We start from the raw sequence: 25,705 nt of genomic DNA on the forward strand, positions 1-25,705 counted from the left end.
ACTTAACGAGTCCATAAAAATAATAAAATCAAAATCAAAAATCCATGACTATGATCGTATATGTATGGATATTGTTTGTGTTTGAAGTATTTAAACCTGACACATGATTAATTTATCCTAACTTTTTTAGTCCTAAAACCAGAAGTTTTGATCACGTATGCTTATTGTATGTGTATATTTTCAGTGACACGCAGTTCATATGTTTAGGTACATTACGGTATATATAATTTTTGGTTTCTCCCATTAAAATGTTTGCGCACAATATTATGTACACGATATAATTTATTCATAACGAGGAATTGTATAGTATTTAAAAAAAAAAACCCAAATATAACCTAGGTATAGGGTTTCTCGCAACTTGTACCTTACCATCGGAATTTCATAGATTATAAATTGCAATATTGTATTATCTGGAGTCCCGTGCAAAAATATTTGAGATTTTTGCGGTATGTTTTTGGATTTCGTAGGTAGTGGTTTTATTAATAAATCGTGGAATACGGCAGAAAAAACACGAGCTTAACCGCGAAGAGTATAACGTTTTACTGTTAATATTCGCTGCAGACATTATACGTACACTTTGTCGACTTTTATGCTTTGGGCGAGTACTGTACATTTCCCAAACAAGCCATTATTCATAAAATTAATATTCCTCCGTCGCGAACTGTTGCTGTTTTTCGGCGGCAACGGGGGAATACTGCGGCTCCCTCGCAAACCACGGTTGATGTCTCTCCCCCACCCTCTCCCATACATCCAAAGAGCTACATCAGCACGTAAAGTTGTATTGCATACACTTTAATAATTATTTTACGACTGTGACATAACATTATTAACACGCGATAGCCGTCCCGATTCGAGAATTTCACGGTTTTTTAAACGTTTCGGTGAAACGCGTCGCGTTCAATTTAACCGTTGTGTCGAGTCGGTTTACACGGACGGACGACGCGGCCAGTGTGCGAATATATCGCTGATGCACAAACAAACACAATGCACAGGAACATCCGGCCCGACGCATTGTCAGTTTTAAATAGCCGCCGCGCGGAGAAGACGGACGTGCGGACGGACGGACGGAGGAAAAATAGGGGCCGTCTGTGCCGGAGCAAAGCAGGGAAAAAACGATTACGCTCCTCCGCAGTCATCGTCGTCGCCGTCGCCGTCGTTGTCGTCGTCGTCGTCGTCGTCGTAGTAGTCGTCATCGACAAGGTGTGTGTGTGTGTGTGTGTGTGTGTGTGTGTGTGCGTGCGTGTGCCTTTGTGTGTGTGTGCGTGCGAAGGGCCCTATATCAGCGCACGCTGTCACGGGGACGCGCTCAGTGTACGTCGCGACGGTTCGCCGTGATCACGTTGGGTGTTGTTATAGGCCGACGACGACGACGACGCCGCCGCCGCTACGGTTTCGAGTTTTCCGCGTCGGAATTTCTTTCTTTTTTTTTTTTTTTTTTTCATCAACCCCCCCCCCCCCACACGCGCTTGTTCGCTAACGTTGGCAACAGACGTGATAATAATATTATACTGTTAATGTTATATTATCATTATTATTATTGCCGTATTGTTACACGTACACGTCGGAGACGGGACTTTGAGAACGATTATACGATTTCCTCTCCCCCGTTTTCTCGACCGAAACATAATCACCTATATTCTTACGGTGAGTTTTTCAAATCAATTAACAAGTAAAAACGACAAGACCTCGTCCAGTCCACGCGTACTGTTCTCTTTTCCTTTACATTAGTAGGTAAATAATATTATCCAGCAATACTGCATTATTAATTGAATATTATGATATGTTTGCACGATATAAAATACATTAATTGCATGCCATGGCTTAAACTTCAGTAATAAACACTCTAAATTAATTAATATATCTGAAAATATAATATAAAAATATTATACACCGAATACCTGGTTTTTACATGTAATCAAAAAAAAATACACGTTTACATGAATTTTTAATATTGTTAATAATATTAAATAATATGAAAAAATGCTAATAATAACGTATTATATAATATAATGGATGATTTAAAAACAATTCAATAGGTAACAATTATATTATAAAAGATAAATAATTTAATTGAGATGTTTAATAATAAATAAAAATATACACTTTAATTGGTAATTTAAATCAATATATTAATTTTTGTTTTTTAATAATTTAGTAAAGTACTTGAAATAATGAGGTAGGTAATTATTTTTTTTTATGTTGAGTATATATTTAGAATTAATTTATTGTAATGAAAATTTAAATACCATAATATTGGCTCAAGAAAGAAAATTAATGACAAGTTTAATAAAAAATACCTATACCTATATATATATATATATAGTATATATACACATATAATAATCGATAATCTTAAATTCTAAAAAATATTACTGCCTGCTTCAAAGATATTTATTTTTATTTTTATTTATAAAAGAATATTAAAATAAGTACCTTTAAGTTGAATAAGAAAAATAGATAAATGTAAACTTAAATCTTTCATAGATAAATTTTATGAACAAAATTAAAGTGTAATTTTAAATCGAATAATTTCTTGTATTCAATTTTTTTTTTTTTTTAGATTACTATGAGGTAATAAATATTATATAAGTAAACATTATAAATTTTAGTTTAAAAAAGCACTAAAAATTAAAAATGTCGAAGGTTTATCTTTAGTTATAATAAAAATGATAAGAATGAAAATATCTTTTAAGTTACAGCAACGTACAATAATGTACCTTAATAAATTATTCTATTACAAGGATGTTTTTATGATCAAAATATTGTACATAATAGTAGGTACTCTGGAACAAAGATAAATTTAAATCTTGTGATAAAAAGTCTATGAAAACTTTGTGACAACATCGTGGTTCAAGTCTAATACAAGATTATAGTCTTCTCTTTGCATGCTATAAAAATACTATTGTATTTAAATATTAATTACTATCACGTCTCAAAAGTTGTAGCGAAACATGCAAATATTATACTCTATTGGGTATTTTATTATAGCATGAAAATTTATAAAAAGAAATAACGAATGTAATATTAGAAAAAAGAAAATTAAACTATTAAATTAAATTTGAAAGCCATTCTTTTATACTAATCTGTCTATGTTTTTTTTTGAAATTAAATATATTTTTCTGATTAGAATATTATATATGTAAGGAAAGTCAATATATTGACACATTTGTTAGTTTTTCATATTAATCAAATATTACATAAGAATTATAGTTTATCAAAACTTTACGACATATAATATTTTTGATAATTATTTAAAATGTAGGTTTTTACTTAAATTATATATTGCTATCATTGTACACACTACACACATATATACATTTTAATTTAGGGGTTTTAGTTTTAATTTTTATGGTAGTTTTTTTGTAATAAAATTATATTATTAAATATTTCTTGAATTATTATTATCGTTTGTTATAAATATTCCAAAATAATTATATTAATTTCAAACAATTGAAATATCATAAAAATATAACAGAAAAAAATGATGTTATAGTTTATGAAAAATGTATTCCGCGTTCAGTTTTTGTTTGGGTTTTATACATCTTGAGCGGAACTACGAAGATGTACGCTGGCTATACGACGTTCTTAAATGTCTGAGAGAAAGAAAACTATTCTTCACACAATGGCCAACTTTATTATTCGTTTTTAACGAAATAGTTTTTTTTTTTTTTATTTTTATGAAGGCAGTTTGTTTAATACACAATTTATATTAAAAAAAAAAAAAAATCCTCATTTAGGCAATAATAATTTGGGGAATTCTGCAGTAAAAGGGGACGAATAATTGGATACAATGTCTACTGAAGAATAGGTAAAGTAAATTCAGAATTTCTGTAATATAGCCACGTTTTGGTAGTAATCTCATGAAAAAAAAATAAAGATAAAATTTCTTATACTGCAGGAACGTTGTGTGTAATACTATAAATCATTATCGTAGTATCGTTCTATGTTTTTCAGTTGCCACAACAATATTGTCGATATTATGTTAAATGTGATTTACAACGCAATATTTTTTTATTTATTGCCAGTGCTAATCGAGCGAGATATAAAGGTCAAAATAACTCAGAGAAAACATAAAAACTGAAAAAAAAAACTTAGATTTGGGAAAATAGAAATGGTAAACGTAAAATAAGCTTTGGTATTAAAATTCCTAACAACGAGAATATTAGTTCGAAAAAATATGAATTATGGATTTACTGATTTTTTTTTTTTTGATTTCAGTTCTTTATCACTTTAAAAAAGTACATAGTTTATGTAAATTACAATTCTTTGAAAACTTTAATTAAACTAAGCACATAACATAATATAATTTTATTATTATAGATATTTAATATTAATGTTATGATATGAAAATCCTCTAAATATATTTACATTTCCACTAAACTTATTATGATATAATATATTTTTGATGTTATGTTTATGTATGGTTCATACTTCATCGTGTATTTTACTACAATGTATCATTGTCTATAAAACATACATTGGAGTAGTAATAAAATATTAATGTGGTATAAAAATTTAGCTTAATTTAGTATCGTATATCACCACCGGATTTGGGTTGAGTTTATTTTTTTTGAATTTTTTACCCAGGGAATTTGATTTGTATTTATTTTGAAATTGCATGAAATATTGATTTCCTTATTTACTTGAAATGTAAAATATATAATATATTACTGAACTAATTATTTTCTATAGTCTGTGTACAAAATATTTTATAAGATTAATTCATTTAGTGAATGCTAAAATTAAATACCCTATCAGTTAGGTTTATACATTATAATATTGGATATTATTCATAATTAAATTATTTAAATTTAAAACATATATTTAATTATGTTTTGTCATATGTGTAACTTAACTCGTGTTATGTAATATTTTAATTTATACGCAATATCATATTTATAACCATTGCATTTAAACTATGTTTTTTCTAATTAATGTTATTGTATTTTGATATTAAATATTATGAGAATATTTTTTTGTTCATTTATCTATACATAAATATATATAACGATGTTTGAAATACGCATTAATTTATTTTCTTTACCGTATTCACTAAGAAATTAGCTGCTGGAAAACGCCTAAACGCCTCAAGAATATTAATTTCCTATCACAATAGATTATTTTGATTTGCATTTAAAATAGTTAATTGCTGCGTATCCATTCAATTGATAAATTTAAATGCAAATATTTTGTGATCAAGTAATAGTTTATATTATTGATTTTATCAAGTTTAATAATAATAATGAATGAAATGATCAGGGTAATTAATCAGGCTATTATAATTCTTAGACATATTTATTAAAATAAATTTACGAGTATTAATTATATATTTCTATTAATACTTGATTATAAGTTTGGTATGCAAGTAAATTTATTTGTCTTTTTACGAAATCTAAAATATCAAGTAATATTTTTATATTAGTGTAAAATGTTTAGAATAATATATTGATTTTAGTAAATGTACATTTGTAAAACTAAATTGTAATTTCCAAAATCAAAGCAAACATGGATGTTATTTATTTTAAAGCAAAGTTGGAAGTCATCTTAAATCAGCACCATAAATGTTTATTCGTTGTACCTTTTGATCATATAATAAATACACATAGATACCTACGTATTCTGTAACTTCGTTGGTAAATTGAAATTTACAAATTTTAATGTTCATATATTATAAACGTCGATTTAATTTTTCTTATTAATGTCATATCATTGTATTGTGTTTACATAATAATGAGTATTATACATTCTATGACAAAGTAAAATGCTTATTGCACGGTTTTAAAAATATTAATTGTAAATTGAATTGAATGAAAAATATGTTTTAACTAATCCCGGTGAAATTTATGTGTTGAATAAGTATTGAGTTTTTTTTTTTACATTTAAAGTTAAAACTTTTTTTTGTGTATATGATTTAAAAATTCAATAACGTTGTGAAAAATTATTTACTATTCCGAAATACTTAGTGCTAGTTTCTGAATAACAAGATTCCAAATTGAACTGTCTGCGCGTTAGAAGTAACATGTTACAGGCTATTTCTTTACCGTAAACCACTTTGATACCAAACGTATTTATTGTATAGATAATGTGAAATGGTCTTACGCTTCCCCAGTTCTTTACAATAAACATCAGCACGTTGACACGAAGTCCATCTCCTAACAGGGCGATGAGACTAGATGGTGCGTAAGCATATATAATATGTTTCAAAATGCTTGTTTGAAGTGAAGAGTAAGTCACCGATATACGGTCGAAGTGATTGATTATTTCATTGTTCGTGGAATGGTTTGTCAATAACGTGAGAGTACTTGAAATGATACTGATTCTCAGTCCGTATAACGAGAGAGCATATGAATGAAGTGTATTACACAAAATATTAATTCCCCTTTTATTGCTTCTCAAAAATTAATGATAAATAAAAAATTAAAAAAAAAAAAATCTCAGCAACCTCAATTCAAAATAAACTGAAATATAAATATGAATACAGGATACGTATTATGCTAAACATAAAATTAAACTTGATCATAATGATATTTTGAGAGTAAAAAAAAAAATTCTCTATACTTACTTTAATAGTTAAAATAATTTACGAGCAACTAAAACTAAAAAAAAAAAAAACATGGTAGTTTGAAAAATATTTGGGCTAAGCTATTAGAGTTTTTTTTAAGATTACGATTTTTTTCTTCTAAAAATATTATTTAAATATTTTGACACGGTCAAAAAGCTTGAATATTTAATACAAATCAGGAAAAGTTTTATGCATGTTTGAAGTTGAAATTATGAGGAAGTTTAGTTTTTCACGTAAAATAACAAATTCTTCTTAAACTTAATCATTTTAATTCATGAAAACTCTAATCGTGACAATTGAAAAACTTTATCATAATTATGATTATAACTTTATATTTAATATTCATATACCTATTGTATACATAATAATTATAGGTATTTGTAATTTTTTTTTTTTTTTTAAGTGTTAATAAAAATTTTATGTTGTATCAAAATGCTCATCAATTTAATAATAATAATTATAAGTGATATCTATATATAATTATAGCAATTTCGTAATATTAAGAATATTTTTATATGATTTTTTTTTTTTTAAGTTTAAATGTTGATAAAATTTGTTTAATATTTAACCGTTAACAATTTACTATTTGAATATATAATACAAAGTTTTTCATAAGTTGTTATACCAACCTTTAACAATATTAAAATACATTAATAAAATTGTATCAAAAACATTTCAAGTTTTTTGGAAATTTGATACTTAGTCTTAAACAAAAAAATATGATTTTAATGATTTTGTTGTACCTAATTCAAAAAAAAAAAAAATTATTTTTAGTTATTTGAGTTTTTTTACCATATTGTAATTTTATTTGTATTATATACAATGAAATTTTTATAGTATGAGTTGATTTTAATCTATTTATACTATAAACTTATTCATATTGTTACACGGTACGTCGCCGTCGGTATAGACTTATAAGTTAATAATATTTAGTTATATTATACGAAATAATATTAAAAGTTACGAGTATAGTATTAAAATAAATATGATTAGAATAATTAGTTCAACCTACATTACTAACAGAAAAACGAATTGATGTATAATAGTAATACAAACATTAAAATATCTTTTGAAATATCATGTTATATTGTTGACAAAAACCATTTATTTCCAGAATCATTTTTCATATACGATGATAAATAATTGAATTATAATTCAACACAACTATTATAGTCAATAAATGATGAGGTACAATCTACACCAACTAAGTATACAGCTTAGTGAATTTCTGAAGTTTCAAATTAAATTATATAGATGTTCTAATAATACAATTCCTATACTATTGAATTAATAAAGAAGATTATTCAAGTTTCAATAAGTAACATAAACTCTATGTTTTTTGAAACAGGTATAAAATTAAAAGCGTTAAGAAAACTATCTATGTATACAATGTGTTGTCAGAACAGTTTGTATTAAACTAATAAACACTGAATGTTGTTGTTATAAATAAATGTATTATCGCTCTAATTTCTCTCGGTAAAATATATTATTATATTAATGCTACATTTATAGTAAGTACCTATTTACTAATTAATTTACTATAAATGACATTTGATTATGCATAAAAACTATTTATAAGTTCAGAAATGTTTTTATACAAACTTAATAACTTGTAAAACATCTCAAATTAAAATTGTATAGATAAAATTACTTATAATTTATAATTTTTTCAATATTACTATCTCAACATTTATATCATATTTTATTCAATTTTGAAATTTTAAAATATGTTAATAATTATAAATGTATTTCTTAGATTGGTTTTGGTTGTAATAATATAATTTCAAATAATAGACTACTTAATCTACAGCTATAGTTCATAAAATCATTTTTATAGCTGATATTACTATTTTGACTTGTCATTCAGAGATATTTACAGAAGTGTCTATTTTTTAAGTTTTGGTATATAAATGTCTGTATCTATAAAGTTCAAGGAATATTTCATATAAATATGGATTAACATTTATATTTATATATTTTGTTTGAATTTTTGAGATACGCTGAAACGAATAATTGAATTTCGATATACTTTTCATAGTTCATAGCATTTGGTATGAAGTAGATTTGTATTTTTTTTTTTTTACAATGTCTGAAATTTGCTATCTACGTTATGTTGGAAATGGAAATAAATGAAAATAAACTTTAAGTGGGATTATTTTTTTTTTAGATTCATATGGGTAAGTATAATTTTTTGAATGATATTTATTTTTAATTTAATATTTCTAAGAAGAAATTTTATTGAGCAGTATGAATAGTATGATATAATGTAGCAGTGGAAAAACAATAATAATTGTTTCATACCTGATTAATTAAAAGGTTACTGTAATAAATCAGTTAAGTTTTAGTTCATTGACTAACAAATATTCTAAGTTGTTTGTTATCTATTCTTAAAAATATTTTATAATTGAGTTATATCAATAAGTAACTACTTTTTTATTATTATTTTAATATGGTAGGTTGAACTTATTTTATCAAAAACTTTTCAAATATTATAATACGCAAATTATTATTATTTTTTATTAAATATCAACTTATAAATTAATATTAACTTACCATGTAGAGTTTTATGTATTAAAATAAATGATAAGAAGTTATTCTGAATATATTTAAAACACTATTGTTTATTTACAGAAAAAAATATAACTTATATAATGAAAAATAGTTTCAAGTCCTTATGATTAATATTTGTTTTAAATTACAATATAGTCATAATAATTGTAAAAGTATAAGCTGATATTTTGTTTCATTTGGATAAAAATATAAAATTCAAATTGTATAAAAAACACAATTAAGTGTTTACATGTTTTATATTAGGTAGGTATTAAATTACTGTAAGAAAAAATCATGGTGGACTTTGAATTAAATTGTTAATTCCTAGGTATTTAAAAAACTATTATTTTAATTTTATTTTCCACAATTAAACAATATTGATTTAATTAAAAATAGGTATATTGTTAAGATTCACATTTCGATATTTAATTTTATTTCCAATTATTTTTTAAGGTGTTAAATTTCGCTTGTGACTTTTCCCTACTCCCTCTTCTAAATACTAATCAGGTCTAATTGTCTATTAGAATTCAATAAGTGATTACAGACATATACATAATTGTAATACCGATACACTCATACATTACGAATTCTTGGTAATTTGACTATAACTTAATATGTATTTTTTATTTCGAAAAATACTGAGAACTTTTTGTTTAGACAAACTCACAATAACATTTGTATTCAATTTTTTTATTAGATTGTGGTCTTGTATGAACTATTTATTGTTTTTATTACCTTTAAATTGTTTATTGAAAATAAAATAAAAACCATATTATTATGAACAACTGGCATAATAATTTGGTTTTCATATATATATTTTGTATTGAATGATCAAGATTGTTAGTTTGTGTCAATAATTAACAAAAATAACGTTTATTACTACACAAATATCTTACAAAAATTTTAACAGTTATTTTTATAAATTTTAATTAATTTTCCAGTCTTAAAAATCTTCTATAGGCTTATATTTATTTATTGTTCTTTGTATTTATTAATGTTCCTTAAAATGTCTCTACACCATTCAACTTATTTATTTTTATTTCTTTAATATTAATTAATTTGTTGTTAGCTTATTAATATGTGCAGCCTTATCAAAACTATTTGGCATCAAAATATGAAATACCGAACCATCTAATTTATAGTCAACTTACTAATTAAAACTAAAATAACGGTATAGTATGTATTTTATATACATATTTATTTATATGTATATAAATAATTGTACAGAGTTAAAAAAAAAAATGTTTTAACTTCCGAGTATAAAAGATTAATAATTATAAAATCTATAGTTTTAGTTTGGAATATACACGGAGTACATTACAGTTACAAAATAATTAATAAGGTTATCAAGCAAATTATGTTTTAAGAAATTATCCAACCTATTTAATTTATATTTACATTTTTGGCTGATATACATTATACGTAAGTACTATCAGCCTAAAAATGAGCTTTGGAGCATAGAATTCAATACGATGTTTAAAAAAATCATCATATTCTCAAGATTTTATCATTACTTAAAAGAGTATGACAATGATATTATAAACATTTTAGATTAAATGAAAAAAATATAGGTAAATAAAAAATTATAAAGTTTTACTAGATTGTAATAATAACTGTTTACTTTATATTACATCTTAATACCTAATGCAGTTTTCTTGTAAGCTCTAGATTAATTCCATTAAACAAGCTCATTTTCATACTTTTGTGTCGAAGATTTTATTTTGTAATTTTAAAATATTATACTTTTACTTGATATAATATGTATAGCAATTAAAACATAATTCGTATAATAGTGTACTATAACAAAAACTGTATAGTTAGAATTATAAATTCCTTAATAACCTCGTCGTTTATGACAATTTTTAACGACAGTTAAATTACTCGCTAAACCGTCTTTGGTCTTTTGTCGAAAACAAATGTTCACGTAAAATGTTTTACGATGTCACTTTATGGAGAAAACCACTTTGCTGCACGCGTTTCATTCATTAAAATGCGTATTTTACCCATGGTTCACCTGTAAACTCTGCCAAAAAATAAACATACAAGCAATTTAAAAACCACAAAAAAAAAAAAAAAAATGTTTTCAATTTAACTTAGCTAAGGAGAGTGTCATCGAATCCGGGTGCCTGTAGACCATTTTATGTCGTTATTAGTTAGTCACTAATTATACTGAGTATTGTAGTATTAATTGCAGACAAGCTGAGTAAGATCGTTGAGTTGAGTAAGTCGAAACATATCAAACATATTGTTTGTTTTTGGTAATAATGAGTGTCTAACATTGGAAAATGTTTTTATTCGATGTACCTATAATATTATGGGCGTTACCATCCGAAAATTATCATATTTCATCGCATTATCATTGGCGTTTACAGTGTGGCTTTCATTGGTGATAACCACCCATCGAGAATTTCAACTGAGAAATTTTTACCTATGCACACGATACAGGTAACTGAAAACCATTCACGAAAATATAATACATTAAATAAAATATTTAAACGTTAAAATATTATTATAATAGTTTAATGCAAAAAACATCAAACCATAGTCTGTGCACAGGTAATAAAAAAAACGTGTTCCATTTGAACCGGAAAATTTGATATGGTTATCGTTTATCACAACTTTAATCAAAGAGTTTCATTTTTTTCGAGTGTATGGCAAAAAATAATTCAATCAAGCTGCGAGCATTATCGGTTTTATGATGAAGATTTTTCCATGATATTTTCTTTTTAGGATAAAATAATTGGAAAATCTAAAAATAAACCGATATATTTTTATAAGTTATAAATACAACATTATATTTTATTAGGTATGTATCAAAATATAATAATTTAAAATTTGAATAATTTTCATTTATTATTTTTAAATATTTATGTTCTGTTTTTATTTATATTTGAGTAATGAATACAATAAAAGCTTGGCGTTTATGGGTGTAAAAAGGACGATGGTAGAACTCGGTTAATTAATTTACTTATATATAATACAGAAAAGAACAAAATTCATCTGTTACTTACTAATTTATGACTGAGTAAATTATTTAAAACTGCAATTTTATATTATCTCCTCTTTTTCGACAAAAAATTATTTTTTCATAGTTAATTCAATAATAATAGTAAATTTTAGTTTATAATACTAATACTTAGAATAATGTTCAGTTTGGTACAAAAAGAAAGTTGTTATTGTCTCATGATGTTTAAAATTACTAAATTACTTATTGTATATTCGGTAACTTAGACATTTTTTTTTCATTGATTTAGTTTTTTTTTTAACTTATCATTTATTCATCAATTTTTTTGTTATTTTAACTTATACAAATAACTTTCATAATTTAAATGATGGAATTTTGTGTTTATATTTAGTCTACAACGCATAAAAAAAATTACGATAAATTGATAGTATTTTAATTTTTCCAAGAAGAACTTGTGAGAAACTCATGGTATATTTATATTTTATATTAAATTTTTTAGATTGATTTTTTACTTAAAAGCTAAGATGTATAGAAAATGTTAGTATAAATTATTCTGTAAACATTTTAAAATCATTATGGGTATTCCTTTTTGAAATATGAAAAAAAAATTAATCGATTTTATCAAAATTTATCATTGATTAAATATTTCCATTTTTTCTGGTATTTTTTAATAATTCCTGATTATTTTGAATAGTACTAAACTATTTTACCTATTACATTTTTTTTTTTATTCAAGAAACAGTTTTTTATATTTTATAAAAAGAAATTAATGCTTCTAAGTTATAAAATATTTTCATATTTTTCATTTAGTATTGGATAAATTAATCAAATTATCTTACTCTTAGTTTATATCATAGCTATAGTAGACATCAGATCTTCTTTATTTTTTATTATCTTTTTTCCGAAGATACTTTTAATTTAACTTTATTTTACACATAAAAGAATTTTTCTCTTTATTAGCGATTTTCATTGAAATTATAGAAGATCTAGAGTTAACAATTATACTGTTGTAAGACAATTGACTTGATTTTATTTATCTAATAAATTAATTATCCTCAACAATAGTTTTATTTTATTCAATTTTTAGAACCCAAAAACTGAAACAAATTTGTTAGTCATATTCATATAAATTTATGACTTATTAATATAATCTTATAATGAAATACTTTTTATAAATTTTAAATTGTACAATATTTTTAAATAAAACATAATATCAAGGTATGTTAATTATAAAACATGTATAATCAGAATTATTAAAAAAAAAAAAAAAAAGAAAGAAAATCGTAATTAAAGAAAACTTAGAACGTTGTAAATAAAAAATTGTATAAAATTTACATAACTTATACTATATAATAATGTGGATTTATGTGAGAATAATTGTATTGATATAATGTAAAATGGATCTGTTTTCGTAATCATATAAAAAGCATTTTTTGCAAAATTTGTGTTTGTTGTTCAAAATGCGTTACATTTTCAAGAGCAACGAAATGTTTGTAACTACTAAAAGCTAGACGTTATAACCATATTTTAGTATTTTAAACACACATACTATGGTTTTTATTGGTTGAAGATTATAGTTGTTTAGTAACCAGACCATATATAACTATCGGGTAAAACAATATCGCAATTCTAATAATTATATGGTTTACGGAAAACCACAAGCAATAAAGTTACTACTTTACAAAAATCATCTTTTTTTTTTGTCACATTAAGGGTTTAAGAACAATGCAGCGCAGTATGGAATTGCTGTCTAAAATAATTACATTTCGTTTTTGGTGTATTGGAAACAATTTTATTTACGTATTTGATGATTTCCCGGGATCGTATAATAACATATTATAGTGACTACTGTAGTGATAGGCGCATGCCTATCGCCGCAAGTAATTTCCTCTCACTGTTTATAATCTATTTTTCACCACAACAACTCGTATAGTTCTTATTATTACATTCTACCCACTATTTTTCGTACGAAAAATATTGCGAAGTATAAATAAAACTAGCTGTGGGCTTGAAAAAAATGCATTTGCAATCGATCAGACTTTATTCAGTTGACAAGCTAATATAATCGGTAAATAATTAGACTAGAAATGAAAGTTCACTTACTTCTCGTAGTTTCAACAACATAGAAATGCAAAAAAAAAAAAAACCTAAATATGAGTGTTAATATATAAATTATAATATGATTGAACTCATTTAAATTGATTTGATGTTATATTTTTAATATTTTTCTTAAAACCATTATTGAAAAATATTTTTCAACAATTTTCATATGCCGGTTCTCTAATATGGCGTTAAAAATATCCATAAAATAATATAATATATAATTAGTATATTATCATTATTGATTGACAATAAAATATTGCTTAAATATTTTGATTTTTTTTCCTATGAAAAATATAATGACATTTGACGACTAATGAATGGTATTGTTTTACGTATAAAGCTTATATAGATAGTTTTATAAACAACTAACAGTTTATGTACGTTTCATATTATAATATTAGGTCGAACCTGTTATATCTTTTGACTATATCCATTATAGTCTATACTTGTTAACTTTTCATTTGAAATTCCATAGTCTTAAAATATGGCACATAAAATTTTTGTTTGTCGAACGCTTACAAATCTGGTCACTATAAATTCTGATTTTTAAATGATAGTCAATGAACTATGATATTATAAAAACTAAGTAGAATTTAACTATAATGTTAAGATTCTGCGTGATATGTCTTGTTATCGGAAAAAAATATAAACTCACAAGATTGCGTTTCAGAGCTTTGCACAACTTCCGACTTCCGTCAACCAGTCATGAATTTCCGGACAAGAGAAAAATGGGCGTCGCAAAATCTATTAAGCGGCATACTCGATTTGGGTGATTTGGCATCCATTGATTATTTTCTCATGCCCATCAAAAATCAGTATTTATAGTAATACACACAGATACCCATATAATGCACAATGAGTAACGAAATAATGGTCAATCGGACTTTGAAATGTTGATATTCAATATACTATTATATTTGCTTATATATATTTCGTTATATACGCCATACAATATAAAATAAAGCACGCTTATTACAAAGTGTTAGTTCCATAACAATTTAAAATCATTGAATACAAAAATAAAATGACATCGTGATTCCAATACTATATCCATCAAAATAATAATAACAATAATATAGTTATAAACAATATACATAATATATCAGAAATATTGATGTGTCTCATTATAAGATTAGTTATGGCTAGTATAATAACAATTTTGGATAAATAAATATCAAATTTGAAATGCTTTTACGTTTGTTTTTATGATGATTTAAAAATTATTAGTATTTCATTGTTTTACCTTAAAATTATAAGAATATAAGGAAAAAATATATCTTTTTAATTTTAAATTTACTAAAGTTTAATCTATCAAATAAACAAATTTAAAAAAAATATCATACGTCTCAAATATTTAAATATTGAAATACACATATAATATTTATAATAATATTCAATATTGTATCCGGTAACTATTTTTTTTTTTTTTTTAACTATAAACATATTTCAAATTAATCATCATATATTTCAGTTATTTCAATAACACATATATTATATATATATATATTTATATCTTCTCACATATTTTGTGTTTTAAATTTTAGCTTTAATGCGAGGTTAATTGGTAACTAATAAATATTTATTTAAATAATAAATAAATATTTTTTTAAGTTTTTCATTTATTTAAAAAAATAGGGATAATATCATTCAAGTAACTGTTCGTTGTATTAATATTAAGATTTGTGTTATTATATGTATTATGTGTGTTATTTGTAATATCTTTATTTACCTTGAATTATTCAGTGTACAACTTATAATATTTAAATTCATTTAAGGACACTTATACATACAAACCAATACAAATCTGAAGATTTCTGACAATATTTTATATTATATTTAGCTAAAAAAGATAATAACATTTGTAGTTATCCGATTAAGTTTGTGAAAATATGAATAAATATAAAATACGGCGCCATATAATAGGTTTATCACGGTTATAGTGTACATTAGTTCACAGGAAAATCTGTGTCGTTGAACATTGCTTTATGAAATAATTCGACCGAAATGAAGATTCCACCTGTAGCGGATTAAATATAGAACTATTCTTTAAACTTTCTTGATATCGTTAAGAATAATTCGAAAAATCAGTCTAGTAGTTTTTGAGTTTATAAAATTGATTTTTATTCGTGAATAGATGATAGAAAATTATATTATGTTATTTCTATAACCAATGAAAACTCTATATAGGTGTAAGTAAAAAATATATTTTATTGTCATGAACAAAAACAAGCTTCATGTGTTAGTCAGCTTATGGAGACTATGGAAACCTAATATAATCTAACTATAAGTATAAGAAAACGAAGTTATACATTTTCACCGAGTCTTAAGAAATATATTGTGCACAAACAATGATCCTAATTGCTTGAGTAGTTACTTACTTTAATATAAATAGATAAACTCAACATTATTATCGTTATATTATTAGGCTTTATTCACCATAGGCGGTGAGCGGTGATTGTGTAGCCTAAGGGCTTAAGATCTTCAAACTCATATATTTAGTCTCCTTAAAATGATTAGATACTTTTTTTATAAAATATCTAAGGATTTGAATAAAACTACGGGAATAATGTTTTATTAGGATTATTTTGTCTTCCCTTTCTGACGAAAAAAAATATGCATGTAAAATCTCTAACTATGTGTATTTTTATAATAAGTAATAACACTAATGACGCATCACAAGATGATGCGATCACAATAATTTCTATCCGTTCGCTAAATTATACACCACAACTCAGTTATATATTGACGTAATCTCAGAATTTGTGGTTTCGCCAGATCGATAAAATACCTATTATAGTAATAATATATGCGTATGTACACTATACACAGATTATACATATTATATCAATGCACAATAATTGCATTATTTATAGTTTATGTTATTCTAGTGATTCTGGCAAACGTCTATGTCTTGAGTCTCATCATCTGTTGCATAGGCGTGTGCGCAGAGGAAATCGAGGCAGCATATGTTGCTACTGAACATTTGTTCGGATTGCCGTACGATCGTTAAATATTTAATTTAGGTATTAGATAAATTGTATTACCTACTACAAAGTTATATTTCCAAAAACTATGTACATTAAAATAAGAAATACCATTGGTTATTAAATTACAGCTGTATAATAATAATATATTTATCGGAAACTACAATTCTAAAATTTTTAAAATGTGATTCAATCGCTCCCGCTAATTATGTTTTTTTGTTTTTTACATCAAAAAGTCTGAATCTCAAAAACTGCTTCACAGTCATATACGGACATATGGCATACAATTTTGAGAGGCTAATTAAACGATTTCAATCCAATGCATACAAGCATACAAATTCACTATTATTTGAATTTACTATCTACACTATCTCTGGGGATCCTAGTAAGCGCCTGAAGTAAACGTGGTATTGATTTACTGGCTGACTAATCCTACTAACTAGTAACTACACATCTTGAAATACCAACACTGGTTGGCTTTTTCACACAAACCAACTTCTCGATATATATATATATATATTTTTTTTTTCTATATGTATACATTGTTAAATATTTTCAATATCACTTATACTTAATGTAAAATAATATTAACAGATTATTTTATTCAGAAATTGTATTCATTAAATGACAAGTGGATTTTATTTTAATATTAGTGTAAGGTGTATAATAATGGGATTTTTTTTTAATTTGTCTGAATGATTAACATTAAAGATTTGTTTAATAACTTGCATGCTTTAATTTTATAAGTATTTCAGCATTTGTAAAATAAATTGTTAGAGTTATCAATTAATTACATATTTAATTATTTTTGACTTTTGTTATACGTATTTATCGATAGATTTAAAAATATGCTGTTATTGGATTAGTCACTTGGGCAGGTGTATCGATTTCTATATAAGCTTGATGGTCTTAAAAAGTCAACAGTCATTTGTATGTAGTTAGAACTATGTTTATAGTTTTCCTACTACTACACCGTTTTTCATAATTTTCCTGAAGTAGAAATAAGTGAAAGAAAAATAAGGTTACATCATTTTGAAAAATTTAAATTTATATTTATTTAAATTATTATAACGCACGAAGTCGTAATTCATGAATACTCCTGGTACGGTAATTTAAATTAATAGCTATGCTACAACATTAATAAATATAACATATTTAGATTATGTACTACATTTAACAATAATAAAACGATAAAAATGTATTATAAGGTAACTATTATAATAATAAGTAATAATAAAAATTATGTAAATATGATATACCTATTTTATTGAATAGTTATACATTATATATATATATATAATCTATAAATTAATAAAAACTTAGGTATATATCTATATATTGACTTATTTAAAAGTAAATTAAGTTTTTTTAGGATAAACAATAAAGCGATATGAATAAATTTAATCAAACTTCTCACTTTTAAACTGTTGATAATAAAAAAAATAATTTGTTTGTGTTGCATATTCTAAATTAAAAAATGTGTCAAAATGAAAGACCACTAAAATTCTATTATTATTTATCACTTAGTTTTACGTTTTGATTGATCAAGTGGAATCACATATTATATCATGTTTATATAGATTCTCTTACCTTTAAAGCATACGAGTTATATATATTATATATGTATTGAAAATATTAAAAGCTGGTATGCGTATAGTTGTTTACTTAATTTTTAGAAAAATGTTTTATTATTTAGAAATAATAACATACCCAGATGGGAGAGGACTTGAAAAATTTAAACGTACTAATTAGTAAATTATATCTAATAAAAAGGGTAAACATTGTTTTTTTTATTACACCTTTTTCTGTTTTAAACCGTACGAATAATATGTACATAACATTGTATAAATATCATTGAGGCATAATATCTTGTCCGTGGTCCAATTATTTAACTAAATCTTGTTGAATGAATTATTTATAAATTTTATCATACAGTATCAGTTAGTTCTTCTTTATTCCAAACCAATCATTAAAATTAGATAATTTCTTCCGTTATAGTTCATTATAAGTACATTTTCATCCTGTCTGGTATCTATGACGAGTGATAATATTTGATGAAGTGTAACTAAAGTCATAAGACGTGATGTGACAAATAATAATTATACATATAACATATTTATACATATTATCATGATGTGATGGAAATCGGACGCGTATTTGATAAGTCGTGAAATCTTAAAGCAACATTAATTAAAATATAAATAATATACTAATGATTAGAATATTAAGCCGCTTTTCCCCTTCCCACCTTCCCAGCCGTGGTGACGGCACATACGACTCGGGTTAAGAAAATAACGTCACAAAACACCGTCAAACGGCTGTTATTGCTCTCGACGACAAACGCATGGCTCGGTCGATGTGTTTGTTGTGTATAAAAACCCGAGTCACTCTAATACGTGATAAACGAGAGCGAAATAACGCGTGGAAATTCATTTTGACCCCCCCCCCCCCGACCTGGTCACGTCGAGCGTTTTACACGTATCTTACCGATCGAAACGGCGCTCCGGCCCGATAAAAACTTGCGCAGCGTCCTGTAAAATATTATGTGCTCATGTGACTTTTCGTGTGGTTCGCCTCAGGTGTTGGAGCGGACGACGACGTGCGGTCAGCGTCCTCCGATGGGCCGGTCGCCGACGCCGCCGCCGCGGTAACCGCACACGGTCGACGCCCTAACGCAATGTCGGCCACGGGCGCAGCCGCGCTGGTGGCCGCGGCGCTGGTGTTGCTGCAGTGTGTGGCCACCGGTTGCGCCGGACAGGGCGCGGCCATACGGCACGGCCGGTCGCGGAACGCCAGGAACCTGCGGCCAAACGTACAGGCGCCGGCCAAGCCGCAGCAGACGGGCGCGGCCGCGAGCAGCGAGCTGGACAACGACATCGTCAACCGGCTGCTGCGGATCGTCGAGTCGCAACAGCAGTTGGGCGACAACTGCACCGCCGGTACGCACCTCAACCTCGGCGAGGGGGTCGTTGACCGGTACGCCCAGGTGAGTGATCTTTTTGAATTTTTCACCTAACCTAACCTAACGTTGGCTGGTCGTGTTGTGCAAAAAATTAATCGTATTTGTGACAGAAAACGTTTTCTGCGAATTTCTCGAGGTCGTAAAATAATATCATTGATATTAATGCTCACCATCAAAATACAATTTATAATGTTTTATTTATTTAAGTTTCAGCGATAAATAAAACGAATATTTCAAACGTAATAATAATAATAATAATTATTATTATAAAAAAACAGCTATCCAAGAAAACAATATTAATATTACAGATTAAATTTGTTACTCTGTATTCTACGAGAAGATGATATATTCTTCAATATCTGCACATGTATTGTTTATTCTTTATTTGTAATCACTGTAATCTTACTATATTTCTTATTTATTTTTCTATATTTTGTTTTGGATTGATTTCTAAAAATAATTATTATCAGTGTATCGTTTTTCATACACTAATATGACGTTGAGCTGACAGCATTATATTGGTAAAAATAAAGGACTATTATAGAAGGCTATGTTACGCGTCATCAGTTAGGTCACGAACATCGGAATTTTTATTTACTTTTTTTTTTTTTATAAGATAAAATTTTTAAAAACAAGAAACCAATTCAGTTGTACAGTTTATTATTATGAGTTCAGAATAATATCGATCAGTCGATTGAAAATCGTATTATGTCTCTAATAACAAACTATAATAATAACATATTGTATACATGGAAAATAGTATTATATGTAATCAATAGTATGATATTATATTTATGTTAAAATTAAAAAAATAAATAAATAAATAAATGTCGAATGATATAATATTTTATAATATTATAGTATAACAAAACATTTAGTACAAAGGTTAAGATCATATTTATATACTGTGTAGTAAGGAAATATGAATCTATCATCTTGCATTATCTTTATTTTTTAGTATTATATAAAATAGCTTAAATACTTAAAAAAAAAAAAAAAATGCTATATTGTTAAAAATACATTGTATGAAATATATTTTAGGTTGGTCGGGTTATTAAAATTTACCTTTTAAAAAATATCATATTTGTTCATCTAAGTTTACTTTCCCAGATCTTTTCTTATGAATGTCCAGAGTTAAATTTAATTAAAAAATATATATTATGTCATTTAAAAGTTTCTACTCTTTTCAATTAAATAATAACATCTATATAACAAAACCTTTTATAAATCAAATAGATTAAAATAATATTAAAAAAAAAAAAAAAAAAACTGAAACATGAATAATAATATTAAATACAAGGACTGTATTATTGTTGTAGATGCTTAGAGTTAGAAAAGTAAAAACGAGAAGCGTTTTTAATATTTAATTAAATATTTACATCTAAATTTTCTAAAATTTTTTTTAATTTGCGAATTATTTATAATACCTAATTAAAAATATTAATTACTAAGTAATATATTGAAGAAGTGAAATACCCAAATTTTCTGAAAATGTTTTATTTTTTTTGATATTTTTTCTTAGTGATATTCTTGGTTTTATGGTTGTAAAAATTTTTTATTATAGGTAACCAGATACACCTAACTTGTTTCATTGTATGAACAAAACATCATACATTTAAACATGTACTATAGTAAAATCTAGATCTAGTGTACGCACATCCTGAAAAATGTAAAATGTATTAAAAATATACTAAAAATACTTCTTGAAACATATTAAGTATTTAATATGATATAAAAAATGTTTGTTTAAGAAAATAGTTATTTTCGTGACAATATTCGAAATACTAAAAATAGTATATTAAACACAACTTTTAATAGGCTTGATATTTATTATAGTTTATAACGTGATTCTCTTGTTTCAATATTTAAAATCATCATCAGACTAAAACATAATAAGAAACCCATATCACGAAAAATATTGATATTCCCTTAAAAATAAAAATATTTTTAAATTTATTATAAAACTTAATAAATGTAATTTCGCGATCGAACACATTTATTGTTAAAAGTTAAGTTTCTGAATGAAAACATAATATTTAAAATATATTAAAAAATGAATAAATCGAAATATTTAAACTACTCTAAGTAAAATGTATAAGATTTCAAGATTTTCGATTGAGCATATTTTTTGGAAAAAAAAATACTTATAAATAGCTTAAAATTAGTTTTCAAATTTTGAAAAAATTACGTTGTATAGTAAATAATAAATTAATTATTAATATAATGTTTTAAGTATTTATTATCGATAAATTGTTTCAATAATAACAAAAACCATTTTAGGATAAATAATAGTGTACTAATTTTGACCCATTTTCGAGTAACAATTACAATCAACTTTGTTCCAGGAGCCATTTTTAAAATTGAAGATAGAATTATTTTTTCTACTAGAAAAAGTTTCTTAAGATATACACAGAGAAATAATACACATTATGGATAAACAAATATGTTACATACATACATCGTTTCGCTCAAAATCTAAAAATGGACTCCAGAAAATTCTTATAAAAATAACACCAAAAATGAATTAGTAATTCGTTGCTTAAACATTTAAAAAATTAAATAATCATGATTTTTTTTTCAAATTTATCAAATGAAAGATTGGATAATAATTTTAGAATTTCTCTTGTATTTAATTTCCTAATTATTTAATGTATATAAAATAATAGAAATTATATTAGTTATTTATTGCAAAAAATTATATAATCCGGTGGTAATACATATTAAAAAGATAATTTTTACTAATTTTACTACTGTTAGTATAGACATGTCTGACGAGACATTAAATTATAATATTTGCGTAGTATATGTATTATTTTACTACAGACATTTATCCAGTATTTTTAATCAAATATAACTGATATACAAATTGTAGCTTAAACTGTCTTATTCACAAATCATTTAAATATTGCATTACATTTCTATTAGATAATCATGATCTATATTGATTATTAAATTGAAGTAGGGACCTAGTAAAAAAATATAAGAACTGATAAAATACATTTGTTTCATTAAATTTGGAATGAGAAATAAAAATTGGTAAATATGAAATTTTTTAAATTATTTGCTATGTATTATATGTTTGAAAAAAATGTTTAGTAAAATGGTAATTATTTGTATAAATTGTTTTGGTATTAAATCGATATTAATAGTTTATGATTTTTTGTTGATATATGGTTAATCGATTTATAAGTATATTATTATACCTAACTACCTACCATAAATATAAAATTATGTTAAAAGTCATATTATACATTTTAGTAGCCAGTCTATCCCTGAAATAAAATTAAATAGTTGTAATTTTATACAAAGTATACTAAAAATATAATTATTAAAGTAGTTATGTGTCAAGTATCGATGCATTTATATCAATAGTTCAAAAATTAATGATTATAATGCAATGAAATAAGTATATTAATAATAAATAAATTTAATAATACACGTTAGATTTTTGAATAAAATGTAAATGGATTATACAATTTTTTTAAAATTAATATAGTAAATAAATATTTTTATATTACATTCGATCAAATCGGACTTGTAAAAGTGAACGTTATTTATATTTTTTTTTGAAACTAAATTATAAGTTTTTCTTATTACCTATCATAAAGACACTTCATTGTTTTAAAATTATCCAATATAATTACGATTAATGACGAAACGTATAAACCTATTATTTACGCATTTTTAATAAGATTTGTATTTTGTTCAGACACAAAAGAGCATTTAAACACTTACCCATAAATTGTTTGCTAAAAAAGTTGATAGATTTATTTTAACATTAATAATAAGTTATTGAAGACAGCTATTGTTTCAAAAAAATAAATATGGTAGATGCATTTTCATATTATCATCCCAGTGTGAAATAATAGTAATTTATTTGTATAATATTATATTCATATAGAAAAATGAAACGTAATTAAAATGGATACTTTATACCTATAGAAGCCATATGCACGATGACGCTCCAAAATAAATAATATATAGTCATATTTATGTAAATCATTGTTGTAAAAATCTATAGAATAAAATTTAAATTTATCATTTTTATTCATTTATTCAATATTTTAAAATGTTTTTCCTAATAAAACAGTATTAAAAAACCAGTAGTTGTTTAAATAATAATTAAATGTATTATTTTAACAAAATTGATAATTTATTATTGATAAATAATTAATAATAATTTATAAATATGTATAACTATGGAAAGGTAAAATATGGTGATTGTAAATAAATTGTGAAAACAAAATAAAAATACCAAGAAAGAAATTTTGATTTATTTAAAATGTTTCAAATGTATATTGTCATTGAGTAGTTCACTTAAATGTGATATAGATTTGATAAATTTGAATTCAATGTTAAATTCATTGCAAACAAAAATCGATTCTGGATGTTTAATAATTTATATATATATATATAAGTAATTTATTTTTATATTAGTTAAATGAAATGTTTAACTAACTTTGACCCCGTATACAATATAATTGTATTAATAATTATAATATATCATATTATTTTATTGTTATCAGTTTAGGTATAAGTTAATATTAATGTACATTTTAGTGGTATAAATAAACTTATAATATAAATAGCTTAAAATGTATCTGTATTTTTTGAAAATTATATTCCCTATAAAATAATAATAATAATAAACGTTATGAAGAAAGTTTAAAGTTTCTATTTGTAACATTTTTTGAATTGCTACAATATAATTAATATCGTCGGAGCAGAATTCTGTTTTTTTTTTTCGTTTACATATACGAGTACTTACTTAATCCCATACAAAATCACCTTAATTTGCTATTTATCTGGTACAAAAACGAGGGATAAAAGTTAATGAAACAAAGTCCATACAGTGCACATTATTCTAAAACGAACAGACTCCCCCACTGTAAACCTCTACAACCTACCCTTACTAACTACTCAAAATATTTAATATATGAGTAAGCATTCAACATCTAACCTGAACAATCCAGATCCATCTCAAGTGCTTTACCTTAAACAACCGCTCTCGTTAATTACACTATCTACTTACATTAAAAATAAATAAACTTCATTGTACAAATAATACTCCACAGATCTATATGGATCTTGGACATACAACTTTGGGAGGTTTTAAATCTCTCTAATATCTGTAAAATACAAATATTTTAATCAAAAGCTTTGTCTCCCTTTATAATCTATGTAAAAGCCTATCCATCAAAACAGTACTAAGCACTGTCAAAGTCTTCTATAAGTTTTTTCAATTAAAATATTTTGAGATATTTCAAATTTTTACTAAATGTACTAGAATATTGTTAATTTATTTCTCAAACTAACAAAATTTGATTTTTGACCATCTCTAAAATTGAGAGTATGCAATTATCTCATATATTATGTTAAATTTATTAACAGCTATAAAATCTTGTTATTGCCAGATTATTAACTACAATAAAAATAAAACTATAGAAAGATTCCAAAGTTGGCGCTATATAATTTAATTTATAAGTTTATAATATTCCTAAAAATATTATGCTATTTACTGATCTTTTAACAACGATTAATACAGTGAATCCGACTATAACGTAATGATAACTGTCAAT

The 25,705-nt window shown here is 24.8% G+C and overlaps 1 protein-coding gene across 3 annotated transcripts in view; it reads left to right on the forward strand.

Annotated features, from left to right (window-relative positions):
* The first annotated feature begins 1,310 nt into the window (after positions 1–1,310).
* Positions 1,311–25,705, forward strand: part of LOC112596689 (probable G-protein coupled receptor CG31760) — a 127,674-nt gene continuing 103,279 nt past the window's right edge. Inside the window, exons 1-2 of one of the 3 annotated variants that reach the window (XM_025342454.1) lie at positions 1,311–1,644; positions 19,744–20,150. In XM_025342454.1, the coding sequence (XP_025198239.1) occupies positions 1,515–1,644; positions 19,744–20,150 (537 nt within the window). In that variant the 5' untranslated portion in view covers positions 1,311–1,514. Of the gene's footprint in view, positions 1,732–19,743; positions 20,151–25,705 lie in introns of all 3 variants that reach the window. The other 2 variants (XM_025342455.1, XM_025342457.1) reach the window with 2 other exon arrangements.

Source organism: Melanaphis sacchari, unplaced genomic scaffold, assembly GCF_002803265.2.
Source record: "Melanaphis sacchari strain LSU unplaced genomic scaffold, SCAv2.0 Contig33_pilon_pilon, whole genome shotgun sequence".
Taxonomy (NCBI): domain Eukaryota; kingdom Metazoa; phylum Arthropoda; class Insecta; order Hemiptera; family Aphididae; genus Melanaphis; species Melanaphis sacchari.